The sequence below is a fragment of the Sminthopsis crassicaudata genome, chromosome 4 (genome assembly GCF_048593235.1).
Source record: "Sminthopsis crassicaudata isolate SCR6 chromosome 4, ASM4859323v1, whole genome shotgun sequence".
Classification (NCBI taxonomy): domain Eukaryota; kingdom Metazoa; phylum Chordata; class Mammalia; order Dasyuromorphia; family Dasyuridae; genus Sminthopsis; species Sminthopsis crassicaudata.
The window spans coordinates 291,316,859-291,339,068 of NC_133620.1; the positions used below are offsets into that span (position 1 = coordinate 291,316,859).

The 22,210-nt window shown below is 46.4% G+C and overlaps 1 protein-coding gene across 4 annotated transcripts in view; it reads left to right on the top strand.

The window, feature by feature from the left end:
- The first annotated feature begins 219 nt into the window (after nucleotides 1–219).
- TNXB (tenascin XB) overlaps nucleotides 220–22,210 on the top strand; it is a 90,338-nt gene continuing 68,347 nt past the window's right edge. For 2 of the 4 annotated variants that reach the window (XM_074311355.1, XM_074311357.1), the window contains exons 1-12: nucleotides 220–487; nucleotides 4,744–5,154; nucleotides 5,336–7,243; nucleotides 8,630–8,745; nucleotides 10,390–10,546; nucleotides 10,761–11,024; nucleotides 12,232–13,011; nucleotides 14,451–14,543; nucleotides 16,655–16,942; nucleotides 17,432–17,716; nucleotides 20,527–20,811; nucleotides 21,448–21,720. In XM_074311355.1, the coding sequence (XP_074167456.1) occupies nucleotides 4,752–5,154; nucleotides 5,336–7,243; nucleotides 8,630–8,745; nucleotides 10,390–10,546; nucleotides 10,761–11,024; nucleotides 12,232–13,011; nucleotides 14,451–14,543; nucleotides 16,655–16,942; nucleotides 17,432–17,716; nucleotides 20,527–20,811; nucleotides 21,448–21,720 (4,852 nt within the window). In that variant the 5' untranslated portion in view covers nucleotides 220–487; nucleotides 4,744–4,751. The remainder of the gene's footprint in view (nucleotides 488–4,743; nucleotides 5,155–5,335; nucleotides 7,244–8,629; nucleotides 8,746–10,389; nucleotides 10,547–10,760; nucleotides 11,025–12,231; nucleotides 13,012–14,450; nucleotides 14,544–16,654; nucleotides 16,943–17,431; nucleotides 17,717–20,526; nucleotides 20,812–21,447; nucleotides 21,721–22,210) is intronic. The other 2 variants (XM_074311356.1, XM_074311358.1) reach the window with 2 other exon arrangements.

A 22,210-nucleotide genomic window follows, 5' to 3' on the forward strand; every position in this document is an offset into this window, starting at 1 on the left:
GGGAAGAGGAAGAGTAAATGATAGCGTGACAAAATAAGTAATGGGGAATAGATTTGGAGTCGGGAAACAATGAAGAGAGGAGGAAGACTCTTGGAAGACCTTAATATGAGGTAATAATAATAATAATAATACGGGATAGGGAAGAGGGGGAGAGGAGAAGAGAAGAGGCTAGGGAGGGGCAGTTGACAGAGGGGATGAGGGGAAAAGAGGGAGGAAAGACCTGCCCTATCTCCTCTCCCCTCCCTGACCTAATGTAATTCATTCTCTTCTCCTCCCCCTGCTTGCTGCCAGGCTCCCTCCTCTTTTCTATCGCTGCCGAGAAGGACGGATGCAGTTTAGGGAGTCTCTGCTCTAAGGGAAGAGTGACGTGTCTAAAGAGCAACCCCCAATTCTTGCTGCTCTTCCCTCAGCCTCCTTCAGGACGGAGAGCACGGCAGGTGCAAAGGCTCAAGAAACCAGCCTCAGGCCACCCTCCCAGCTCCCCCAGGTAAGGAAGAAACCTCCTTCCATGGTGGTACAGCTGGGGGAGGTAAAAGAAAGAGGAGTGGGAGTGCACCTTGACCTTTGGAACCTAGCCTAATGATCTAAGAGAACTTCTTCGAACCCATACCTTTTAGTCAGGGAGTGGAGGGAGTCAGAGCAAAAATAAGCAAGTAGGATATTTGGATTCTTGATGGAAGTATGGGCTTTTGGAGGACAGGAAAAATCTAAGGGTGGGAGAATGCTTAAGAACTGAGGAAGGAGCCGGGATCTGGATTCTGAGGGAGGTGAGAGCACTAGAGGTAGGGAGGGAATTAAAGGTTAAGCTCCCTGAGGCTAGTAAAGTTGGGAATAGAAGTGAGCCTGAGTTGGATTGGTGCATTTTCTACAGAAAATGTATCAGAAAAGTATCAGAAACTGTGGGATGGATGCATAAAGTAGATGCCTGGATTACCTGCAGGTAGCTGGTGATAGCTGTGACATGCCTGGATTTAGGGAGAGATGGAAGAACTGGGACTTGTGGAACATGAGAGGGGTTCTGTTTCTCATGAGAAAGATGAATTGAGGAAAAGCCAGGGATTAGTTGGGGGGCTGGGGTGAGCAGAGGAGCAGATGGATTCCCTGGGTCTTTGGGAAGGGAGTGGGGATTCTGGGTAGAGGGGATGCTAAAATCTTGCTCGACTCAGAACTCCAACTCATGGCTCATGCTTTGTGGGGTTGGGACCAGGTTGAGTGAGTGTTCCCTCAGAGTAAAGGGGATCCTCCGTGTTCCCATCATTCCAGTGTTCTCCCCAGCTCCTGTCTGTCTGAAGCTCTTCCTTCTTGCTCCACCTCACTCCCTCACCAACCCCCCTCAGCCTCCTCCCTTTGGCCAGTTCCGGGTGGGGCGGGCGGGCCCCCTTATCTTGCCTGGAAAGAATTTAATGGCTGGAAAACAGCTGGAAGTGGAACTAAGAGGAACTGGGAAGCAACTCGGAAACGCTGCAGCTGCCCTGGCCAAAGTGTCCAGCACTCCCCACCCCCTTCCTCTCAGCCCCACCCCTTGCTTCTTGGATCCTTTAGCTTCACCCTAGCTTCCCCAGCCCTGATTTCCCTTTACTTCCTTTACTTTCCCACTTCAAATCCCACTTTCCTTGGCAAGTCAAGAACCTAATCTAAACAATTCCACTCTTATTTTACACTCTCAAAATCTACCTCAATTTCTCTTAAACTCTACTTCTACAGGGGCAGCTAAGTGGCGCAGTGGATAGAGCACCAGCCTTGAATTCAGGAGGACCTGAGTTCAAATCCGGTCTCAGACACTTAACACTTATAGCTGTGTGACCCTGGGCAAGTCACTTAACCCCAGCCTCAGGGGGGGAAAAAATGAACAACAGAACTCTGCTTTTACTGAAAATCTTCCTTTTTTCACCCCAAACCTGGAAAAAGAGTCTCGATCCTCTTATCTTTCTCCTCCGGTCAACTTTTTGCTCCTTTCTTTAGACCAAAGCATCTCATTCTTTACTCCTAGCTTGACCTCCAATCTAAACCCTGGCTGTTCTAGAATACCAAGGTTCCATGTTCTAGTTCCATGAGTGTCTTGCTTTATCTTGTTTCTGCTACTGGGAAGCCGATATACTTGATTGTGTCTCTCTTAGTTCTAAATGGGATTGGGAAGGAGAGACAGAGAGAGACAGAAAAACAGACTCCGAGACACAGAAAGACATAGATTGACTTTTCATGGGGTTGGACTAGGAATAGGCTTGATTTGAGACCTCCCCCTCACTCCCTTGGGAGGGGCTGTCCCTGATGAGCAAAGTGTCAGAATTGGCCATGAACTTTAAATACCAGGGAAGCTGAGTCACGCTTGGGCAGATGGGTTTCCTCTCTTGGGCCCCTCAAGTGAAGAAGGGGAGGCGAAGCAGGGGGAGGTCCCTTCCCCAAACACATGCATGATAGAAGAGGGATGCCCCAGAACTACAGAGAAAATTTATACAAGGAAGGGTAGAAATGAGTGATCCAGGAATACTTCTAATTTGTGGACTACCCAAATACTGAAAAGAGGACAAGATTATCCCAATGATTTGGTATTATTCTGCATCTCTTAAACCGAGGATAGTGAGTTAAAGGGATTACTTCCCAACCTCGGAGCTTTGGTGATAGGGTCCAACAAGGTCCATAGCAGAGGGCACACTTTTTTAGCCCCACTTAACAGTCTTGCCTCTCCTTCTAGTGGTTGACACTTTGTCAGGAGCATCAGCTATAGTAGAGACCATATGCCTCCTTGGATATATGGGAAAACTATGAGCACTAGACTAGGTTGAGGAAGAAATTATCTTCTTGATCTTGGGGTAAAGTTTTTGAAGGAAGGAAGAACAAACGTAGTCAAGTTAAGGGATTAGGAATTAAGACAAAAATGTTGATTCTGTCTTGGGCTGCATTGAAAATCATAGTTTCCCCGAAGTATGTACTCTGCCACTGTGTTCAGTGCTGGGAAAGAGCTTGGCTAAATCTTCTCAGTTCCTTCAACATTTCCTTAAATGATATAATCTCAAGGCCTTTGACCACTTTGGATGTTCTTCTTCGGACCTTCACTTCATAGGACGAGGAGTAGAAAGAACTGAGGATGTGTATTTAGCCTGCTGAAAAGAAGACCCAAGGAGACCTGATTCCTGATTTCAAGTTTTTGACGTTTTCAAGTATTTGACAGTCTCATTGGCTGTCATTGCCAACAACTCTATTACCTTTCCCATTCTAAAGTTCTGGATTCTGTGTGTTTGAATCTATCTTCTTCTGTGGGTCTTGGCAGGAAAGGTTTGAGGGGACCAACATAATCTCCTCTGTTGTTTAGTACCATATTATACTGTATCAACTATTTGACCATGTTTTTTAAATTGGTAGAAGGAAGAGACGGGCTTAAAGTCCAAATTCTGTTTCTTGGGTATTTCTCTTTAGAGAAAGAGATGAAAAGCCATTCTCTGCCTTCCTGATTCTTGGTAAATGTTACCACAAGGGAAACCTTGTGTGAAGGCCTGTGTATCATACTCACTTTCTTTTAGGGAACTAATGTTAGGAAGTGCAAATGGTCCTTTGCTGCTGCTTATAGGCTGCCCCAAACCTTCCCTCCCTTACTGCTCTGATCCCTGTTTCCCTTCAACTACTGTGTATATCTGATGTACAAGGTACCCTGACCTTTCTCTATCCCTCCCCAGCCCTTTTCTAGGTCACCCTAAGAAGGTATGACTTTGGGCCTAGTCCTAGTTCTTCCTCTGTCCCCCAGCTACCTTGGATTCTGTCTTCATTCTTTAAATTCTTTCCCCCCATAAACTATTCATGTTTTCAGCTATGGCAGTACCTAACTCCTTAGCAAGCTCCTTTCTCTTCTCCCATCCTTTCCTTAGTCCTTAATCTTAGCCATATTATTCTTCTTCCTTAGCCTTAGTCTTTTTCTGCCCTTAATCCCAGGCCTATCTTACTCCTAGTCACCAAAATTGGTCCTACATTTATTCAGTTTTGTGACCCATTATGTCAATGCTCTTCATTTTTGGTTTTATTAATTTCTTCCAACATTTCTAACCTGGCCTAATTGCCTTAGCTTTGGTCCCAACTTCTTATTTGTCCCTGCCCCAAGCTGTGCCCCAACCCAAAACCTCATCTCCTCCATCCTATCTCCAGGTAATAATTCTGCTTTTCTGGATAATCTTGTCTTGCTCTGTCCTTGGTCCTAATCAAGATGCTGGGCTTGAGTACACTTGACTCTGTTTTTAAGCTCAACATTTCCCCTGTTTCTTTAATAACCCCATTTTTTGTATCTGTTTATAACAGCTATAATCCTAAGTGACCCCTTCCTCTTTCCCTGTCCTGGCCCTAACCATGTCTCTACCCTGTCTCTGGCCCTAGAAAAAAAGGAAAGGAATAATCCTTTATTAAATGCCTACGATGTTCCAGGCACTAAGCTAAACACCAATCCTATTCCTTCCTCCATCCATAATTTTGTTTTGGTCTCTGCCTAATCTTAGCCCTGGTCATGTCCCTAATGCTGTTGTTGGTTCTGTTCTTAATTCTGAACTTGATTGTAAATCATTCCAAACCAACTTTGTAAATTTGTCGTTTTCCTGGTCACTCAGTATATTTAGCCTTTGTGCAGGCTAAATTTTATTCATATGGTTCAGATTTTTGATTTCTTTGTTTCTGATGGGAAAAGATAGTAGTAATGTCCAGTTTAAGTTGGGTCCATTTTGGTTCTTTTGCAAAGCCCTAACAATTTACCTTCTTTCCCTACAGGCCCCTGAATGATATCCACCAGAGACCCCTTAGTCCCCAGCCTTGTCCTCTTGGTGCTGCTAGGGATAGCAGGGGCTGGGCCCTTCCTTCCACGTTCTAATGGGACAGCCTCAGCTTCACGATTCCCTCCTCATCCAGGCGGGCGGATAACAGGTCCTGGAGGTGGAGGGTCAACCCCTAAGCTCTATGAACATACAGTGGAAGGAGGTGAAAAGCAGGTGGTATTCACACACAGAATCAACCTGCCTTCTTCTGCCAACTGTGGATGTCCCCCAGGTGCTGAACCTCCTGCCCCTGCCTCTGAGGTGCAGGCCTTAAGAGTGAAACTTGAAGCCCTGGAAGAGCTAGTGAAGGGTCTTAAGGAGCAGTGCCATGGGGGATGCTGCTCTGCTGCTGCCCAAGCTGGGACAGGTAAGTGGCCCCAGGGGACATTGAATGAAGGGAACAGGGCATGCTAGTGAGAGGAGAGGCAATTGGAGAAGAGGTGGATAGGAGAAAAAGCTGTCAGGGAGGAATCTCGGAGGGGTGAGTGGAACTTGGAGAAGCAAGTCCACTTGTACTAACTTTCTCCTCTGACTCCCAATCTTTACAGGGCAGACAGATGTGCGGAGCCTATGTAGCCACCATGGTGTGTTTGACTTGGACCGCTGTGCCTGTTCTTGTGAGCCAGGCTGGGCTGGTCCCACGTGCTTAGATCCCATAAGTGGTACAGTCACCTCATCTTGTCCTGAGGATTGCAACGACCAGGGTCGCTGTGTGCAGGGCCGTTGCGTCTGCTTCTCAGGCTATAGCGGACCCTCTTGCAGTCGGCCTGCCTGCCCAGGAGACTGCCGGGGCCGGGGCCGGTGTGTCCAGGGTGTCTGTGTGTGCAGGACTGGTTTCACTGGGGAAGACTGTGGAACCAGAGCCTGTCCCAAGGGCTGTAGCCAGAGGGGCCAATGTAAAGATGGGAAGTGTGTGTGCGACCCCGGGTACAGCGGAGAGGACTGCGGAGTGAGAAGCTGCCCCCGGGACTGCAACCAGAAAGGCAGATGTAAAGATGGGAAGTGTGTGTGTGAGCCCGGGTACAGCGGAGAGGACTGCGGAGTGAGAAGCTGCCCCCGGGACTGCAACCAGCAAGGCAGATGTGAAGATGGGAAGTGTGTGTGTGAGCCCGGGTACAGCGGAGAGGACTGCGGAGTGAGAAGCTGCCCCCGGGACTGCAACCAGCAAGGCAGATGTGAAGATGGAAGGTGTGTGTGCGACCCCGGGTACAGCGGAGAGGACTGCGGAGTGAGGAGTTGCTCCTGGGACTGTGGGGACGGTGGGCGCTGTGTGGATGGGCGCTGCGTTTGCTGGCCGGGGTACGCTGGCGAGGACTGCAGTGTCCGGACTTGCCCTCGTGACTGCCATGGCCGGGGTCATTGTGAGGACGGGGAATGCATCTGTGAGGTCGGATACAGTGGAGATGACTGTGGGGTACGGAGCTGTCCCCAGAACTGCAACCAGCGTGGACACTGTGAAGATGGTCGCTGTGTGTGTTGGCCAGGCTATACTGGAGAGGACTGTGGGAGCCGAGCCTGCCCCCGGAATTGCCGAGGTCGAGGTCGCTGTGAGAACGGAGCGTGTGTCTGCAATGCCGGGTACAGCGGCATTGACTGCGGGGTGCGGACCTGCCCCGGGGACTGCCTCGGTCGGGGCCGTTGTGAGAATGGCCGTTGCGTGTGCTGGCCCGGCTACACGGGCAAAGACTGTGGATCCCAGAGCTGCCCGGGGGATTGTCGCGGAAGGGGCAGGTGCCAGGATGGGCGCTGCATCTGTGAACCTGGCTACACAGGTGACGACTGCGGGAGCCGCCGGTGCCCGGGTGACTGCAGAGGCCGGGGGCAGTGTGAGGATGGGGTGTGTGTGTGTGACAGGGCTTATACTGGAGAAGACTGTGGGCAGAGGAGTTGCCCCGGAGACTGCTGGGGCCGGGGGAAATGCCAGGACGGGTTCTGCGTTTGTGATGCTGGCTACACAGGAGAGGACTGTGGGACAAGAAGCTGTCCCCGAGATTGCAGCCACCAAGGTATCTGCCACAACGGGGTGTGTACCTGTTGGGAGGGCTACACAGGAGAAGACTGCAGCCTTCGGACCTGCCCGGGGAACTGCAACCATCGGGGTCAGTGTGAAAACGGCCACTGCGTATGCGAGGTTGGCTACACAGGCCCTTCCTGTGCTACTCAGACCTGCCCTGGGGATTGTCAGGGCAGAGGCCGGTGTGTCCAGGGAGTGTGTGTGTGTCGGGAAGGCTACCACGGGAAAGACTGCGGACAGAGGGAGTTCCTGGCCGAGAGCTGTCCGGGGGGCTGTGGAGCACGGGAACTCTGCCGAGCTGGCCGGTGTGTCTGCATTGAGGGCTTTGAAGGCCCTGACTGTGCCACGAGGACTTGTCCTGGGGACTGCTGGGGTCATGGGGTATGCCGAGAAGGGAGCTGTATATGCCACGATGGCTATGGCGGAGAAGACTGTAGGGAGGGTAAGAACTTTTTGTCTTTCCCTTCCCTTCCCCTCCCTTCCCCTCTTCCCCCTCTCCTCCTCTCCTCCCTGCCCCTTTCCTCTCTTCCTTCTCCTCCCTTGCCCTCCCTCCTTCTCCCCTCATAGACTAAGAGCTAGAAGTGTGAGGGGAAGAGAAGGATATACTTACTTGGATTCTCACAGAAGAAAAGGAAGCTAATGGGGGAAGCCAGGGCTGTAAAAAACTGGTTGAGAAGATCTGGGGAGGAACCACATCCTCAAATGCCAGAAGCCTTGTAAGAGCCAATTGGAGTGAAGAAAGACATGAGGATGAGATAAAAAGAGCCAATGAAGAAGGAAGGAAGCCAGGCAACAGAAAGGGCTAAAAATCTGGACTGGCAGATTCTGCTCTTCTGAGAGTTTGCCTTGCAGAATCCATTATTTTTTCCTTCTCATCTTACATTCAATATTATTATTATTATTTCAACTGATATTTTGCATATCACTAAAGTGTACAAGATACTTTACATACATTATCTCATTGGAGTCTCACAACAACCCTAAAAGGTACCCCAGGCATTATTATCCCCATTTTAAAGATGAGAACATTGACTCAAGCTGAACAACTTGCTCCAAAGCCACATTGATTCTGTGGGCAGCAAAGTGGTTAAAGAGCTCTGGATGGGAAGTCAGGAAGATCTGAGTTCTACCTCAGGTCGACGGTGACCTGTGCGACCCTGGACAAGTCATTTGCCTCAGTTTTCTTAACTGTAAAATTAGGATAATAACTGCCGCTTCCCAGGGTGGTTGTGAAGACAAAATGAGATATTTATACAGTGCTTTACAACCCTTAAAGTGTTATATAAATGCTAGCTATTGTTATGATGGCTATTCTCCCCGCCCTAATGTTTCAAAATCATTGTAGTTCAGAGAAATTTAAGGAGATGGCAATTAAGTTCTGTACTTCAGAACTATGAAGAACCACTAATTCGTTCCAATAGAACTAGGAGGGCAGGATTAGAACACGTGGATCCGTGAAGAAAAATAGGGGATGAGGGGGCAGCTAGGTGGAGGAGCGGATAGAGCACCAGCCCTGAATGCAGGAGGACCCGAGTTCAAATCTGGTCTCAGACACTTCCCTGGGCAAGTCACTTAACCCCAGCCTCAGGGGGGAAAAAAAATAGGGGATAGGCTTGGGATAGCTGGAAAGCGGAGAATAGATCGCTTGGGTCCTACTCGGAAATGAGCCACTTATCCATGCCAGAAGCAAAGACGGGCATTTTTTTCTCCTTAGCTTCAGGGTCTAACACTTCCCTCGCCCCTTCTCATGGTGGATTTCATCGGGATGGATGGGGGAATGAGGACAGAAGGGAAACAATGATTATTCTCTCCTACTTTTTCCAAACAGAGATACCTCCAATAGCAGGAATGAGGATGCGTTTGTTGGAAGAAACAACAGTTCGGACTGAGTGGACGAGAGCCTCAGGACCTGTGGATGCCTATGAAATCCAATTCACCCCTACAGTAAGAGGAGCATATTCTGTTTCTAAGTGTGGCAACCAATAGACAAATTCCATTCTTTCCTACCTAAATTTTATTTCTGGTAGGCAGAGAGTCTTAAATTTGGAAGGGTTCCTAGTAATCATCTCCATAAGAGTAAAGAAATCCCCTCAACAAAATTTTGACAATAATTTATCATCTGGTTGAATACCCCTAGGGACAGGGAGCTCAGTAACATCTTTAAGTTTCTCATTTTGTTGTTGGGAAGCCTTAGTTGTTAGAATAGGAAGAAAAAGGAAGTAAGCATTTATATAACACTTAACTATGTGCTAGGGACTGCATTAAGCACTATTTAAATATTACCTCATTTGATCCTTACAACAATCCTAGGAGGTAGCTGCTATTCCCATTTTACAATTTAAGTGGAAGTTAAATGACTTGTTGAGAGTCATAGCTGAGGTTCCTGACTCCAAGTCCAGTTCTTTAGCCTTACTTCACCAAACTCCAGAACATCCTTTCATCTTTCGTCTGAGTAAAACATTTGTCTTTTTTTAACGTCTACCCACTGTTTATAACTATGCCCCTGTTCCATCTTATGCCTTAATTCTGCCATCTCTAGTATTGGCTATGCTATCAAGCTTTGTATTTGTAATATAGCAGATGAGTTTGTCAAATGGCCCGCGCCACTGGCAAAAGCTGTGAAGGTGACAGAGCCTTGAGAAACTCCACTAGACATTCCTTGGGTATGGCTATTCTACTACCTATGGATGCACAATATTTCAATCATCTGGCCTCTATGTTACTATCTTATTCACAGGGATGCTATGGGTGATTTGGGTAAGTATTTTCCTGATGTCTAGGTGAATCATATCAATGTCATTCTTTTGGAGTATCTACTATATATGCAAATCATTGTGTAATAGCCTGGGCATGTAAGGGAAACTAAATGTGATTCCTATCCCTGAGGAGCTTACATCTCTAGATAAAAAAATAGGTATACAAGAAAAAAAAATAGCAATACAAATTGAATATCAGTGAGTGATTCCATAGTAGATGAGAAATGCTCTGGACTGTGATCACTGAGGGCTGAGCCAGCTGGGCTCATGGATAAGGCAGCACTTGAATCACACCTTGAAAGTAGCACACGTATTGTACAGGACGCAGATAGCTAATCTTTACACACATTATTCCTTTAAGTCTCGCAGCAGCCCATGAAGCACGCTATCCCTGTTTTGCAGATGGGGAAACTTCAGAGATGTTAAGTAACTTTCCTAGGGTCATACAATTAATAAGTATCTGAGGCGGGATTCAAACCCAAGTTTCAAGTGCAGTGTTTTGCTCCTTCTGCTCTGCTGCCTCCTTCCCTACCACTTCTTAGGACTATCAGAAGGGAAGACTTACTTGGAGGATGTCCTTAAGAATCAGGGCAGAGTGCCATCGAACAGCAAGCTGAATTGATTTTTCTCCTTCCACCAGGCATTTTTCTCTTTCTGATTTCTTTAAAATTAAAACCAAAATCCCCAATCTGCTTACCAGTAAATGTACCAGATTTTGCCCAGTCCTCACCCTACCTTCTGTAGTTAGTGGAGTTGAGATTTGAACCAACAGGAAAGGTAGGATAAAAGTGTGCCCCACTTTGACCTTGCGCTGGCCATCTCTTTCCCACAGACAGAGGGAATAGGTCGCCCATTCTCTGCTCGGGTCCCCAGCTCAGCTTTAACCTATGACCAGAGGGGGCTGTCCCCAGGCCAGGAGTACCAAGTCACCGTCCGTGCCCTACGAGGTTCTAACTGGGGACCTCCTGCCTCCCAGACCATCACTACCAGTGAGAGCAGGGGGTTTGGGGTGGGAGAAATGGAGCTGAAATGGGGAGGGAATAACTGGGAAGCATCGCCAGCTAGGAAGAAAATGGGAATGGTGGAGTGGAGGGAAGGTGTAGGATGCCTGAATTCTTAAAAGTTGGGGGCTGAGGGAAGTTAGAACCCCTCTGCTTCCAAATCCCTGACCCGTTTCCTCCCTTATCTCCTGGGGCCCTCTAGTGATCGATGGTCCCCAGGATCTCCGGGTCACAGCTGTGACTCCTACTACTATGGAGCTAAGCTGGCTGCGTCCTCAGGCCGAAGTGGACCGCTTTGTGGTATCGTACGTCAGTGCTGGCAACCAGCGGGTACGGCTGAATGTGGCACCTGAGGAAGACAGAACCCTGCTCACAGGGCTGATGCCTGGTGTGGAGTATGTCGTGACCGTCACTGCTGAGAGGGGCCGAGCTGTCAGCTACCCAGCCTCTGTCAGGGCCAGCACAGGTACAAGTGAATGGGGGAGGGTCAGGAGAGAAAGGGGATCACAGGGTTTCCGTTATTCGGGTCACAGGATCATAACTTAGAGACCACCAACCGGCCCAGTTAGACTTTATAGATGAGGAATGATTTACCCAGTGAAGACATGTCTTAAGGAAAGATCTGAACCGGACTCCAAGTCTAGCACAGTTAAGCCATGTTGCCTTTCATGTTCTTTTTCACCGCCTAATTTCTTTCAGAGCCCATCAAATAATTAATCATCATGCACTTATTAAGTACTTCTTATGTTCTAGCCTCCATACTAAGCACTGGACCTACAAAGACATTTGTGAAAAAGCTTAGATCTCATCCAGGCTCCAGGGTACACACACGCATATGTACAGCAAGAGGAGGCAATAAGAGGGATTAATTAGATTTGGGGAAGAATGGACTACTGGTAAAGTCTCCAGGAAGGCACTAGAGCAGAAGTGAAGAGGTCCCAGATACCTACTTCTCTAGGTAGCCTGGTTTAGGTATAGTCTTTTTGAGAGGCGGAGAAAGTCCTCGGTTGTGTGGGCGATGTATTTACCCTAGAAGTTAGAATTCAGATCGGCGGGGTAAGAATCGGTCCGTCAGACTAGCCGTCCGTGAGGGGTTGGCTTAGGAGAGGGAAGGGCTCCGCTGGGCGGGGTTGGATCGGGGAACAGATTGGTGAGGAAGTAAGGAGCCAAGAAAAAGGAAATAAGCATGTGTATGGAACACTTACTATGGGCCAGGGACTGCATTAAGCATTAAGGTTACCTCATTTGGTCCTTACAACCACCCTGGATATGGTGTCTCTTAACAAAACCCTGGATCTTCCTTCTTTTTCTTCCCCTTTGGCAGGTGGGAAGTCCGCCCCATGGTGGCTCTCAATATCTTTTTCCTTTGGAATCTCTTCCTAATCTGTTTTCACCCGCTCTCCCTCCTCCTGACTCAAGGATCTATCCACTGACTTTTCTTTCTAGGGATCATCACTATGAGGCATGGTGGGTGGGAAATGAAAGGGGCTCTAGGGACAATAACATTTTTCTCTCCTTTATCATTCCAGGTGGGGCACAGGCTGAGGGAGGAGAAGCCTCTAATGGAAAGGGTTGAGAAGGCAGGGGCTTGAGAGAGTATTAGTTGGGAGACCTGGGGAGTGAGCGCAGCCCACTGATTCATTCTTTTCCTCCTCCTTTTTTGCCCCTCTCAGCACCAGCCCACCATAATTACCGGGATACCCATCCCCCAGCTCCACCTCCTCGGCCCCCAGTCCGACCCCACCCCCCACCAGGTCTCCGACCAGACCTGGACCCCTGGCTGCCTCAGCCTGTGGAGGAGGAAGATCCAAAGCCCAGGGAGGTGCCCTTGGGGCTTCCCCCACCACGGTTCTTGAGGAACCTCACATCAAAACTAGGCCTTTCCTGGGGTTCCGTGCAGGACGTGGAGCGATACCTACGGGCCTCTGGCTACCCACTCCGTGGCAACCAGACCTACACTTCAGTGGCCCGCTCCATCTATGCGTACCTGCAACGCCGGGCAGGGGGACTCTCTGCACCCCCGTCATCACTGTCCTACAAGCCCCAATCCACTGCCAATCTGGACCCAGACACCAGGAAACCAAACTCTGCCAGAGATACCCATGGTCATAACCCTGACGGTGTGGCCCAGGTGGAAGGGAGCCACATCCCCCTCCTACCCTCCTTACTTCCTGGCCCTTCCCCTCGCCACCCCAAACCTGAAGTACTGGGCAGTTCAGCTGATGGGGCCTTGTTGGTCTCTCTGGACGGTCTCCGGGGCCAATTTGACCAGGTGGTGCTGCGCTGGCAGCCCCTCTCTCCTATGGAAGGGCCCAGCGGGGAAATTGCAGTACCAGGGGCAACACGCATCGCCCGCTTGCCTGGCCTGAGGCCTAGCACTACCTACCATGTGGAGGTCCATGGGGTCCAGGATGGGCAGGCCTCCAAGTCCTACGCCTTCATCACCACTACAGGTAGTGTGTGTTGTCCGCCTTGGGGACCTCCCTCTCCATCCAGATATCTTGTCCTTTCAACCTAGAAGTTGCTTACCCAGCAGTGCAGATCTTTCTCCTCTGACTGTAAAATGCCTCCACATCTATGAAATGTGCACTGACCCTGCCCAAATTGGCCAGTTGCCCCTCAATTCATTCCACACTCCATTTTCCTTCTTCCTGCATTCTACCAAGTTCGACAATACCAGCATCTCCCTAGGACAAAAGTATACTCTCCCTCACCCTCCTCCCTATAGCCAAAGACTCCATCAGGACCCAGACACAGGCCTGAGATGTAAAAAAAAAAAAAAAAAAAAAAAAGAAAAGGTCAGCGCCATTTTATGTGCTTAAGGTGGCTGTCAATTTTCATTTCAAGTCTTGGAGCACCTCAGTCTGATTTTTAGGGTAGTATAAGAGGTAGGTGAGTGGGATTGGGGCGGGGGAGGGTTGCCTACGTGACCAGCAGATTTTGAGAACAGGGATGTTGTTGTACAGATATCCTGGGGAGGATAGCCCAAGGAAGGGGGAGCCTTTTGGGCCCATCGCAGATTGTTACTTATTTATAAGATGGGTCTGGACTAAAAGAAGGAAAATGGAGACTACCTTTGATTGGGGTGGCATTTAAACTACTGTTTTTTCTTCATCTGCCTCTCCCAGGCCGGCTGCTCAGCCCTCCTTTCACCTTTTTCTCCCATAGGCAAAACCTGGGGCCTGGAGAAGGGAGCTGTGGCAGCTATGAGCAATAGGGTGGAAATCTTCTTTCCCCACAGGGCACTGATGTCATCCAATCCTGGATGGAACTTTTCCCACCACCCCCTTCTTGCTCTCCTCCCCTGCATCTTTGCTAACAGTCACATCTCCTTTCTTCCAGGCTTCTCACTGCAGCACTAATGGAGGCCAGGATCCCCCATAACTCACAGTTGGGAGGGATCTTAGGGAATAGGAGGGTCTTTGAAGGGCCAGATTCCCCAGGCCACCTGAGGGTGGGGTGGGTAGGGTGATTTCTGGATCCTTTGGGGAGATAGGAAGGAAATGGGTCTTTGAATGGTGTATAACATTTATTTTACAAATATATATTGAACACGTACTATGCAGTTGATTGTATTCTTATTTTGGGGATGCTGGAGGACCTGGACATCTTTGTGGGAACAAAGAGGAAGTAGGGGAATCTGAGTTGTAATATTAGGAAACCAAGGAGCAGGCACAAGTCTCAGGGTAAATAAGGGGCTTTACAGGAGAGGACAACTTAAGGGGACAAGATGCTCAGGATAATGGAAGCCAGAGGAGTGAAGTTCAGTTTCTAGTATTTTACTTTTATCATCTCTCTTTCCCTCCCTCCTTCCCTCTCTCCTTTCCCCTCTCCTCCACCTCTCCGTCCTTCTCTCCCTTTCCCCCACCTTCTGTTCATTACTCTCCCCCAGGCCCTTTTGAAGCCACAGATGAATCTCTTCTCTTAGGGCTGACCCCACCGCCAACAACCCAGGGGGCTCAGGCCCCTCTCCTGAAGCACCCAGGTAAGTTGGTAGAGTTCGAGATGATAGGTATAAATGTAGCAGGTGAGCTTCCTATATGAAAGAGAGAGCCCAGCCTAACATCTTTGCCCAATTCTTACTTCATCTGCTGGTACTCCACCAAAAGCAACTGCTTGGAAAAGTTCGGTAGGGCTAACTGCCATTTCTAACCCTGTGGGCTCTCCCTGAGAGAGAGAGTACATTGCTCCCTTCACTCATCAAGGCATAATCCAGATAGTCAGGGAGTGGGGCTGCAGCTCAGACAGAGTCTCTCTCTCTCTCTCTCTCTCTCTCTCTCTCTCTCTCTCTCTCTCTCTCTCTCTCTCTCTCTTTTTATTTTATTTTATTAACATTTTTTATTTACAAAACATATACATGGGTAATTTTTCAACATTGACCCTTGCAAAACTTTCTGTTCCAAATTTTTCCCTCCTTTCGCCCCCACCCCTTCCCCTAAATGGTAGGTAGTCCAATACATGTTAAATATGTTAAAATTTATGTTAAATCCAATATATGTATTCAGACAGTCTCAGAGAAGAGGTGGAAATGTCAGCCCAATAGGGAATAATAGATCAAGGAGCAAAGTGACAGAAGAGGGGTGCAATAAGGCTTTCAGGAGAAAGACATGAGAGAATCAGAGATGGTACGTGAAAAGTAAGAACTGAGTGATGGTCTAAAGGACAAAAAAAAAGGAAGAAGATGGTAATGAGTATACAGGAAAGCACCCTGGTTGAAGAGTCAGAAGATCTAAGTTCAAATTTTGATTCCTTTAGTTCCTTGAACAAGTTACTCAACCTCTCCAGGCCTAAGTTTCCTCATCTATAAAATAGTGGTGTTGAACTAGAAGATCTTAAAGATTCATTCAAGTTCTAAAGCCTCTAACTGAGGAATTTGGAGATACTGAAAAATGATCGAAGACAGTGACAGAAGGGATAGGGAGAGCAGAACTGAAGGGCAAAAGACAGGAAGGACAGGGTGGTTTTTCCACATGGGTTAGAGAAGAAAAGGATGAAAAGAGGATAACAGAGATGTACCTGGGAAGCTGAGTGCCAGAGGAAGACAGACTAAAAGACAGAGGAGAAAAGAAACTACAAGGAAGAGAATGAGAGAGAACAAGATGAAGGTGAATAAACCGTAGAGAAGGGGGTGGGGGGAACAAGCACTGAGGAGACAGGAAAGAAAGACTGAGTGACAAAGAGGTTGATGAATCGTTGAGGAGAAAGGGTGAAAAGGTGAGAGATTCAGGACTCCAGGATGGAGGCCTGATACTTTTAAGTTCTTTTCCCTATTGTCTTTCTCATACTTAGTCTTGCAAGGAGTAGGAGAGGAGAGGCTTTCCACTTTCCACTTCACTCTCTATCCCCAAATCCCTACTATCCCTACACTAGGGCTCTTAGCACCGGGCAGGCTTTGGGCAGTGGAACTAGCCCCAAGAGAGATGGCCTTGCAGTGGACAGCACCATGTGGTTATTTCAACAAGTCCCTGCTGAGGGTAGAGCCCTTTCATGGGTGGAGAAGGGCCTCCCAGGAAGAGGTGGTGCCAGGGGACTTTCAGATAGCCAGGCTGTCAGGGCTTCAGTTCCACACTCCTTACATAGTCATTCTCTATGGGGTGCCGGTGTCCTGCCTCCCCTTCTCCCTATACTCTCTGGGCTAACCTCACCAGAGATGCTCTTTGGAGGAATTGGCTAGGAAAAGAATCAAAAGGAAAGGACTTTAAATCCATCAGTGATGGCAGTACCCAAAGAAAGTACTAGAGAGGTATTGAAACCAATAGAGGTAAGGGATTGGTGGAGGGGGTGGGGAGGTGTAGAAATGAAGAAGGGTATTGAACAAGGAAATAAACCACCAATCTGTTCCCTTTATTACTCGGTAGAATGGATCATGGGGGCCCCCAAAGGAAAGTCAATAAAAAGATTCTCAGGAAGACTGAAACTGAGAAACTGGGGAAAGAAAGAAACGGAGAGTTATGAGGGAAGATGTCATTGCTAGGGAAAAAGGGACCTCTTAGATCCTGGTCAGAAGGCTTGTCCAGGCCAGGAGGGAGTTGTCCAGGAGAAAAGGGAGAAAAGGAGGGGAAAGTTGTTATTACCTATTGTGATTTATCTCCACAGTTAATAAGCCTGGGGCACTTTCTGTCCCACCTCGACTTGGAAAGCTGCAGGCTCTAGATGTGTCCCCAAACTTCGTCAACCTCCACTGGACAGTTCCTGAAGGCCGGTTTGATTCCTTCTTAGTCCAATATAAAGACAAGAATGGAAAGCCCCAAAGAGTGCCAATAGAAGGTCTCCAGCACTCTGTCATCATCTCCCCTCTAGATCCTGACCACAAGTACAAATTCACCCTTTATGGATTTGAGGGCAGGAAGCGCCATGGCCCCCTCACCATTGACGCTAAGACATGTAAGTGTGAATGTCTGGGCCTCTGTCCTGGTCACCTCCAAATATCTCCTCATTTTATCTCTTTTCCTCTTGTTCCTCTCTCTCCCAAATATCCCTTTGACTCCAGTCACTTAACATCTATTGAGCATCCAACCAATGCAAAGACATAAATATGGGTTTGTGGTTGGGGCAGCTGCTTGAAAATGGATAATAGTCTAAGGTCCTAAGACCTTGAAGTTACAAGATTCTTTCCCCATTCTGTATTCTGTTAGAGCTAAGGAAATGAGAAATTATGGGGGAAAGGTGGGAAGTATGCCACAAGGAAATTTTTCCTACAAAAAATAGCTCCAGACAAAGAAGGGGACTGACTGTAGTAGAAGGAAGGATAAGATACTTGTTACCTTCTTTCCTTGATTTCCTTCATCTAGGGTGTGTTTGGAGTAGGGAAAAGACTTTTTCCTTTTTCCCTATGGCCTGTACCTTATTTCTTCTTCTGTTTCCCTTTCTCAGCTTCTTTCCCTAACACAGGAACTCTACCTCGCCTTGGAGACTTGCGGGTAACAGACCCCACCTCTGATTCTCTGCACCTCTCTTGGACTGTCCCTGAGGGCCAGTTTGATTCCTTCCTGGTCCAATATAAGGACAGAGATGGGCAGATCCAGGCGGTCCCTGTGGAGGGGCCTGAGCGTTCCATCACTATCTCCTCACTTGATCCTAGCCAAAGATACAAATTCATCTTGTATGGACTCATTGGCAAGAAGCGCCATGGTCCCCTCACTGCTGAGGGAAGTACAGGTAAGCAGAAGCAAGGCTGGTACGTGAAACCCCTATAAATCCCCAGCTCTCACATGTTTCCCTTCCAACCTCATATCCAGCATAGTAGTTTCTCTGGGGAAACTTTTCAAGTTTCTGATACCTTGCCCTCTTCATATTTTAGGCTTTCTGTGTTTCCATCTGTTGTGCTAAATGCTATCTTTGTTTTTCCACTGCTCACTCTATAAGCTCAGGTCATATATAATTAGCTGATCATAACAGCTGGGTTGGGTACCAGACAAATAGGATTTCTTAGAAATTTCTATATGCTTATCCCTCAAGCTTTGGAAATTTACACTCAATCGCATTTTTTGTTTTGCTCTGTCTCAGCCCCAAAAAGGATATACCAAGAAACTCTGCTCTCCTCCCTCCAGGTACAAAGAAAAGTCCCTAAAACTCTTGGGAAGTCTTGTCTTTGAGATCTGGCAGGGAGATTTGACTTCATCTTCCCTAAGCCTCTTCTGGGCAGTCGCCTAAGGCCCCTTTAACTCCTTTGTGGTTCAATATAAATATAAGGGTGGAAAACTCCAGGCTAGTGCCTTTTGAAGGAAACCAGAATGAAATCAATATCTCTGACTTAGAGCCCAACAGAACATATAAAATGAATTTCCATAGGCTCTATAGCAAACATTGTATAGATCTTTTTCTGTGATTGCTATCCCAGGTAAGTAAGAATAGGTTAAGACTTCCTCTTTCTATAGGCCCCTTACTTCCTTTGATTCTGGCTCTTTTTCCTCTATTCTGTCCTTGCTCCTTGCCCAGGCAAGTCTTAGAGCCCAGGAAATTCTTCAGTCATGTTCTGTTTCTGCATTTTTCTCATTTGTACTTCCTCAGCCCTGACATCAAATTCTCTACCCATTTCTGATCAACTTTCTTCCTCCTCCTCCTCCTATTTCCAGGACTCCTTAACAATGTCATCCCTTTCTGAATTCTAGCTTTGATATCATCTTTACTTCTCAGTAGTGAAAACTACTCACTTTCTCCATATTTGTGGGAGTTGACTTCCCCCAAAATCTATCCAGTTCATTCCTCCTTAGCTTTTCCCCATTATATCCTTATCTTTCTTCCATTTTCTTCTGTGATTTCTAACAAATTCATTGACTCTTCTATTTCTCAGGGATTTGCTATTTCTCTGTCCCTAGACACAATTAAAACCCTGGTCCACCCCTACTCACCTCCTTGTGTCTGGTTTCTGTTGCGTTTTCTCTAGTCCTCACTTTTTCATATTCCTTTCTCTTCACCTTCCTCTCTCACATATTCTTGTTGGCTTGTCCAAAGGATCCAAGAAAGGTCATGAAATTACATTTCCCAGAATGTTTTACCATAGATTGGAATATTCTTTTGTCTTGATTTCTAACCAGTTTAGGTTGAATTTAAGGCAATAAGGATGAACTGGAGACAGAAAGAAAAAGATTATTTTAGAAGGATCTATCAGATTCTGAACTTGCTTGGTTTAATTTCAAGATTCTTTTAAAATTCCCCAATCCCATCTTTTCCTCAGTATATTTTGCCTGCGTTAATTGACTTATAGAATCTTTTTGCTCCTCTTCTATATTTCTTGCCTCATTTTTCCTTATTCTGTCTTTCCTTTTCTCCAAAATTACATTTCCTTTTGTTTCTTAAATTTTGCTTCTCTCCTATCCTTGTGTTTTTTTCACAACATCACTTTTCCACTAACTTCTCTTCTCTTGTTCTGATCTAGCTTCTTATTTGCCTTTTAGAGAATTTAAAGGAATATTTTCTCTCACATAGACTATAGCATCTCCCTCCTTCCCCTGAGACAGACACTTATTATAACTTCTCAGGGCAACAGCTTCACAAAGGCAGAGGTCCTACTATATGGATTATGTATAAGAAATAGGGCCAGCTTTAGCAGCAGATAGGTTAATATTTGAGGGGCCAGGAAAGGTCTCCTCCCACTTTGAAGAATGGCATTCTATTTTTTAGCAAATGGACTTTAAGTCCCATAGAATGAATGATTTTTTCAGGTTTTTTCTCTTGATTGTAGAGAAGCAGTTTGAAAGAATCCAAAGGGAAGAGGGCATTGAAATAAGAGTGAAGGCATATTATTGGTCAATTCTGGTCTGGTCCTAGTTGCCTAGAGAAGGTTAGGTTATAGTTCACTTATTTGACCTCACAGTTACCCTTCTTGCCATTCCTACCTTTGTATTTAGCTTCTAGAGATGTCCTGAATTCCTTGAGATATAGTGGAAATATCACTGGATTTGGAGTCAGAAGACTTGAGTTTGGAATTTAGCTCTTTTACATATTTTTTTTGACCTTAGAGTTATCTTCATTTTACAGAAGACACCACTAAAGCAGAAAAGGGTGTCTAAGAAAGGTCTTGTCCAAGATTACATAGATAGATAAGTAATTTAGTGACACTGAGTCATATGGACTGCTTCATGGTGGATGCCATCTTTCCATCTTTCCCCTCTGAAGTCTTTCCGAATTGCTCTCAGTTCCTTTCAATGGTAAGAAATAAACTTTTTGGATTCTTTCCTTTCCAAAACCCAACCTTTCTTTGAATAACTTAATTTCTGTTTTCTTAGCTCCAGACTTCTTTGCTGAATAGAGATGAGAGGTTCTTTGCTCAATGACTGAACAAACCTTTTTCTGGCTTAGCTGCCAACTCTATCCAGTTTTTCAGCTTCTCTTTTATGATCCATCATTAGGTGTCCTGCCCATGCAATGAATTTTATATTATAATTATTTGAAAGATCTAGTAAAAAAAATCAACATAATTTCCACTAAAGGAAAAGAAAGTCCAATAGTTTCTATTTCTATTACAGCACCCCTGGACACTGAGAGCCCCAAACCTCGAGTTGGGAAATTGATAGTGACAGATGTGACTCAGAATTCCCTGCGGCTCCTCTGGACCATTCTTGAGGGAAAGTTTGACTCCTTTGTAGTCCAGTATAAAGACAAGGATGGACAACCCCAAGTGGTGCCCGTTGAGGCTGGCCAGAATGAAGTTACCATCTCTGACCTGCAGCCCTCCCGGAAGTACAAGATGAATCTCTATGGACTTCTAGGCAAACAAAGGGTGGGCCCTATTTCTGTGATTGTTACAACAGGTAAGCAAAGTGGCCCACTCACCTCCATTTTTATTTCCTAATCCTCACTATCTCCCCCCTCACAAGCTGTTTTTTTTAAGTCTCCTTTATCTCTTTAGTCCTCTGCTTACCCTGTACCCTCCAAGAGTTTGAATCAAAGCAAAGAATTCCTTGTACTTTTAGGAATAGTAAATCCATCTCATTCTGCTAGCTTTTTCTAGGCAGAATGGCTTCTCCTCGCCAAATCAGAAGTCCCTTAACCATCTAACCCAAAATCTGCATAAAGCCAACTTGGTACATTTCTTGGAGATTTAATGCATCTAGTTCTTGCATTCTTCCTTGGGATCTTTTGAGGCTTGGAAGTATTTAATGCACCCCTTGTGGGTGTCTTCTGGGGTCAAATAATCCATATTCTTTTAATCTCTTTAAAGCATATCGAACCTCTGTTTTTCACTGTTTTCTGGCCCTCTTCCAGACATTTTCTCTCTTCCAAACTAGTCTCTGCTCCTATTTCATGTCTTCTTCTTGGTTGACTTATCCTTCCCACCTCCTATACCATCTTAGGAAAATTCAGTTTGTTCTTCAATGAGAGACTACTAGTGACTTTTACCTTCTATTTCAGGGTGTAGCCATTTTCTCTTTCCTTTCTTGTTCCAGATCCATTTTCTGCAGAGCCTCCTCTGGGAGAGGTGACAGTAACAGATGTGACCCCAGACTCCCTGCGCCTCTCCTGGACTATCACTAAGGGCGAGTTTGATTCCTTTGAGATTCAGTATGATAAGGATGGACAGCCAAAGGTGGTGTCTACAGATGGCATTCAGGACGAGGTTACCATATCTAACCTGGAACACTCACGGAAGTACAAGTTCCTTCTCTTTGGCATCAAAGATGGCAAATACCACGGGCCTGTTTCTGTTGAAACAAAGACTGGTGAGTCCGAAGAAGCAGCCCTCATCCCTACTGCTCCCCTACCATTTCTCCCCATTTATTTTTGTATTTGGTCTCTTTTCATTTGTTACTATACAACCTCTCACCTCTTCCTTTCCTATATGTTTTATTTCTTTTAAAGCAATGTTCTCAAGTTTTTGATCTCAAGATCACTTTAGCTTCTTAAAAATTATTGATATTCTCAAAAAGCTTTTGCTTATGTGAGTAATATCTACCAATATCTATTTGATTTTATTTATTTAATATTAAAGTTTAAAATATTGATTCATTAAAACTAATAACAACCCCATTTCACGTTAACGTAAATAACATTATTATAGACTAGAATAGTAGTATGATAAAATGATACAGAGTAAATACAATAAAGTACAGTATATCATAGTAAAATATAGTAGCTGCAGAGGCAGTCTCTGGCTCTGCGGAAGCCGGGGGTCTGGTGGAACTTTCAGGGCCCTTCTGTTTCCTTTCTCTT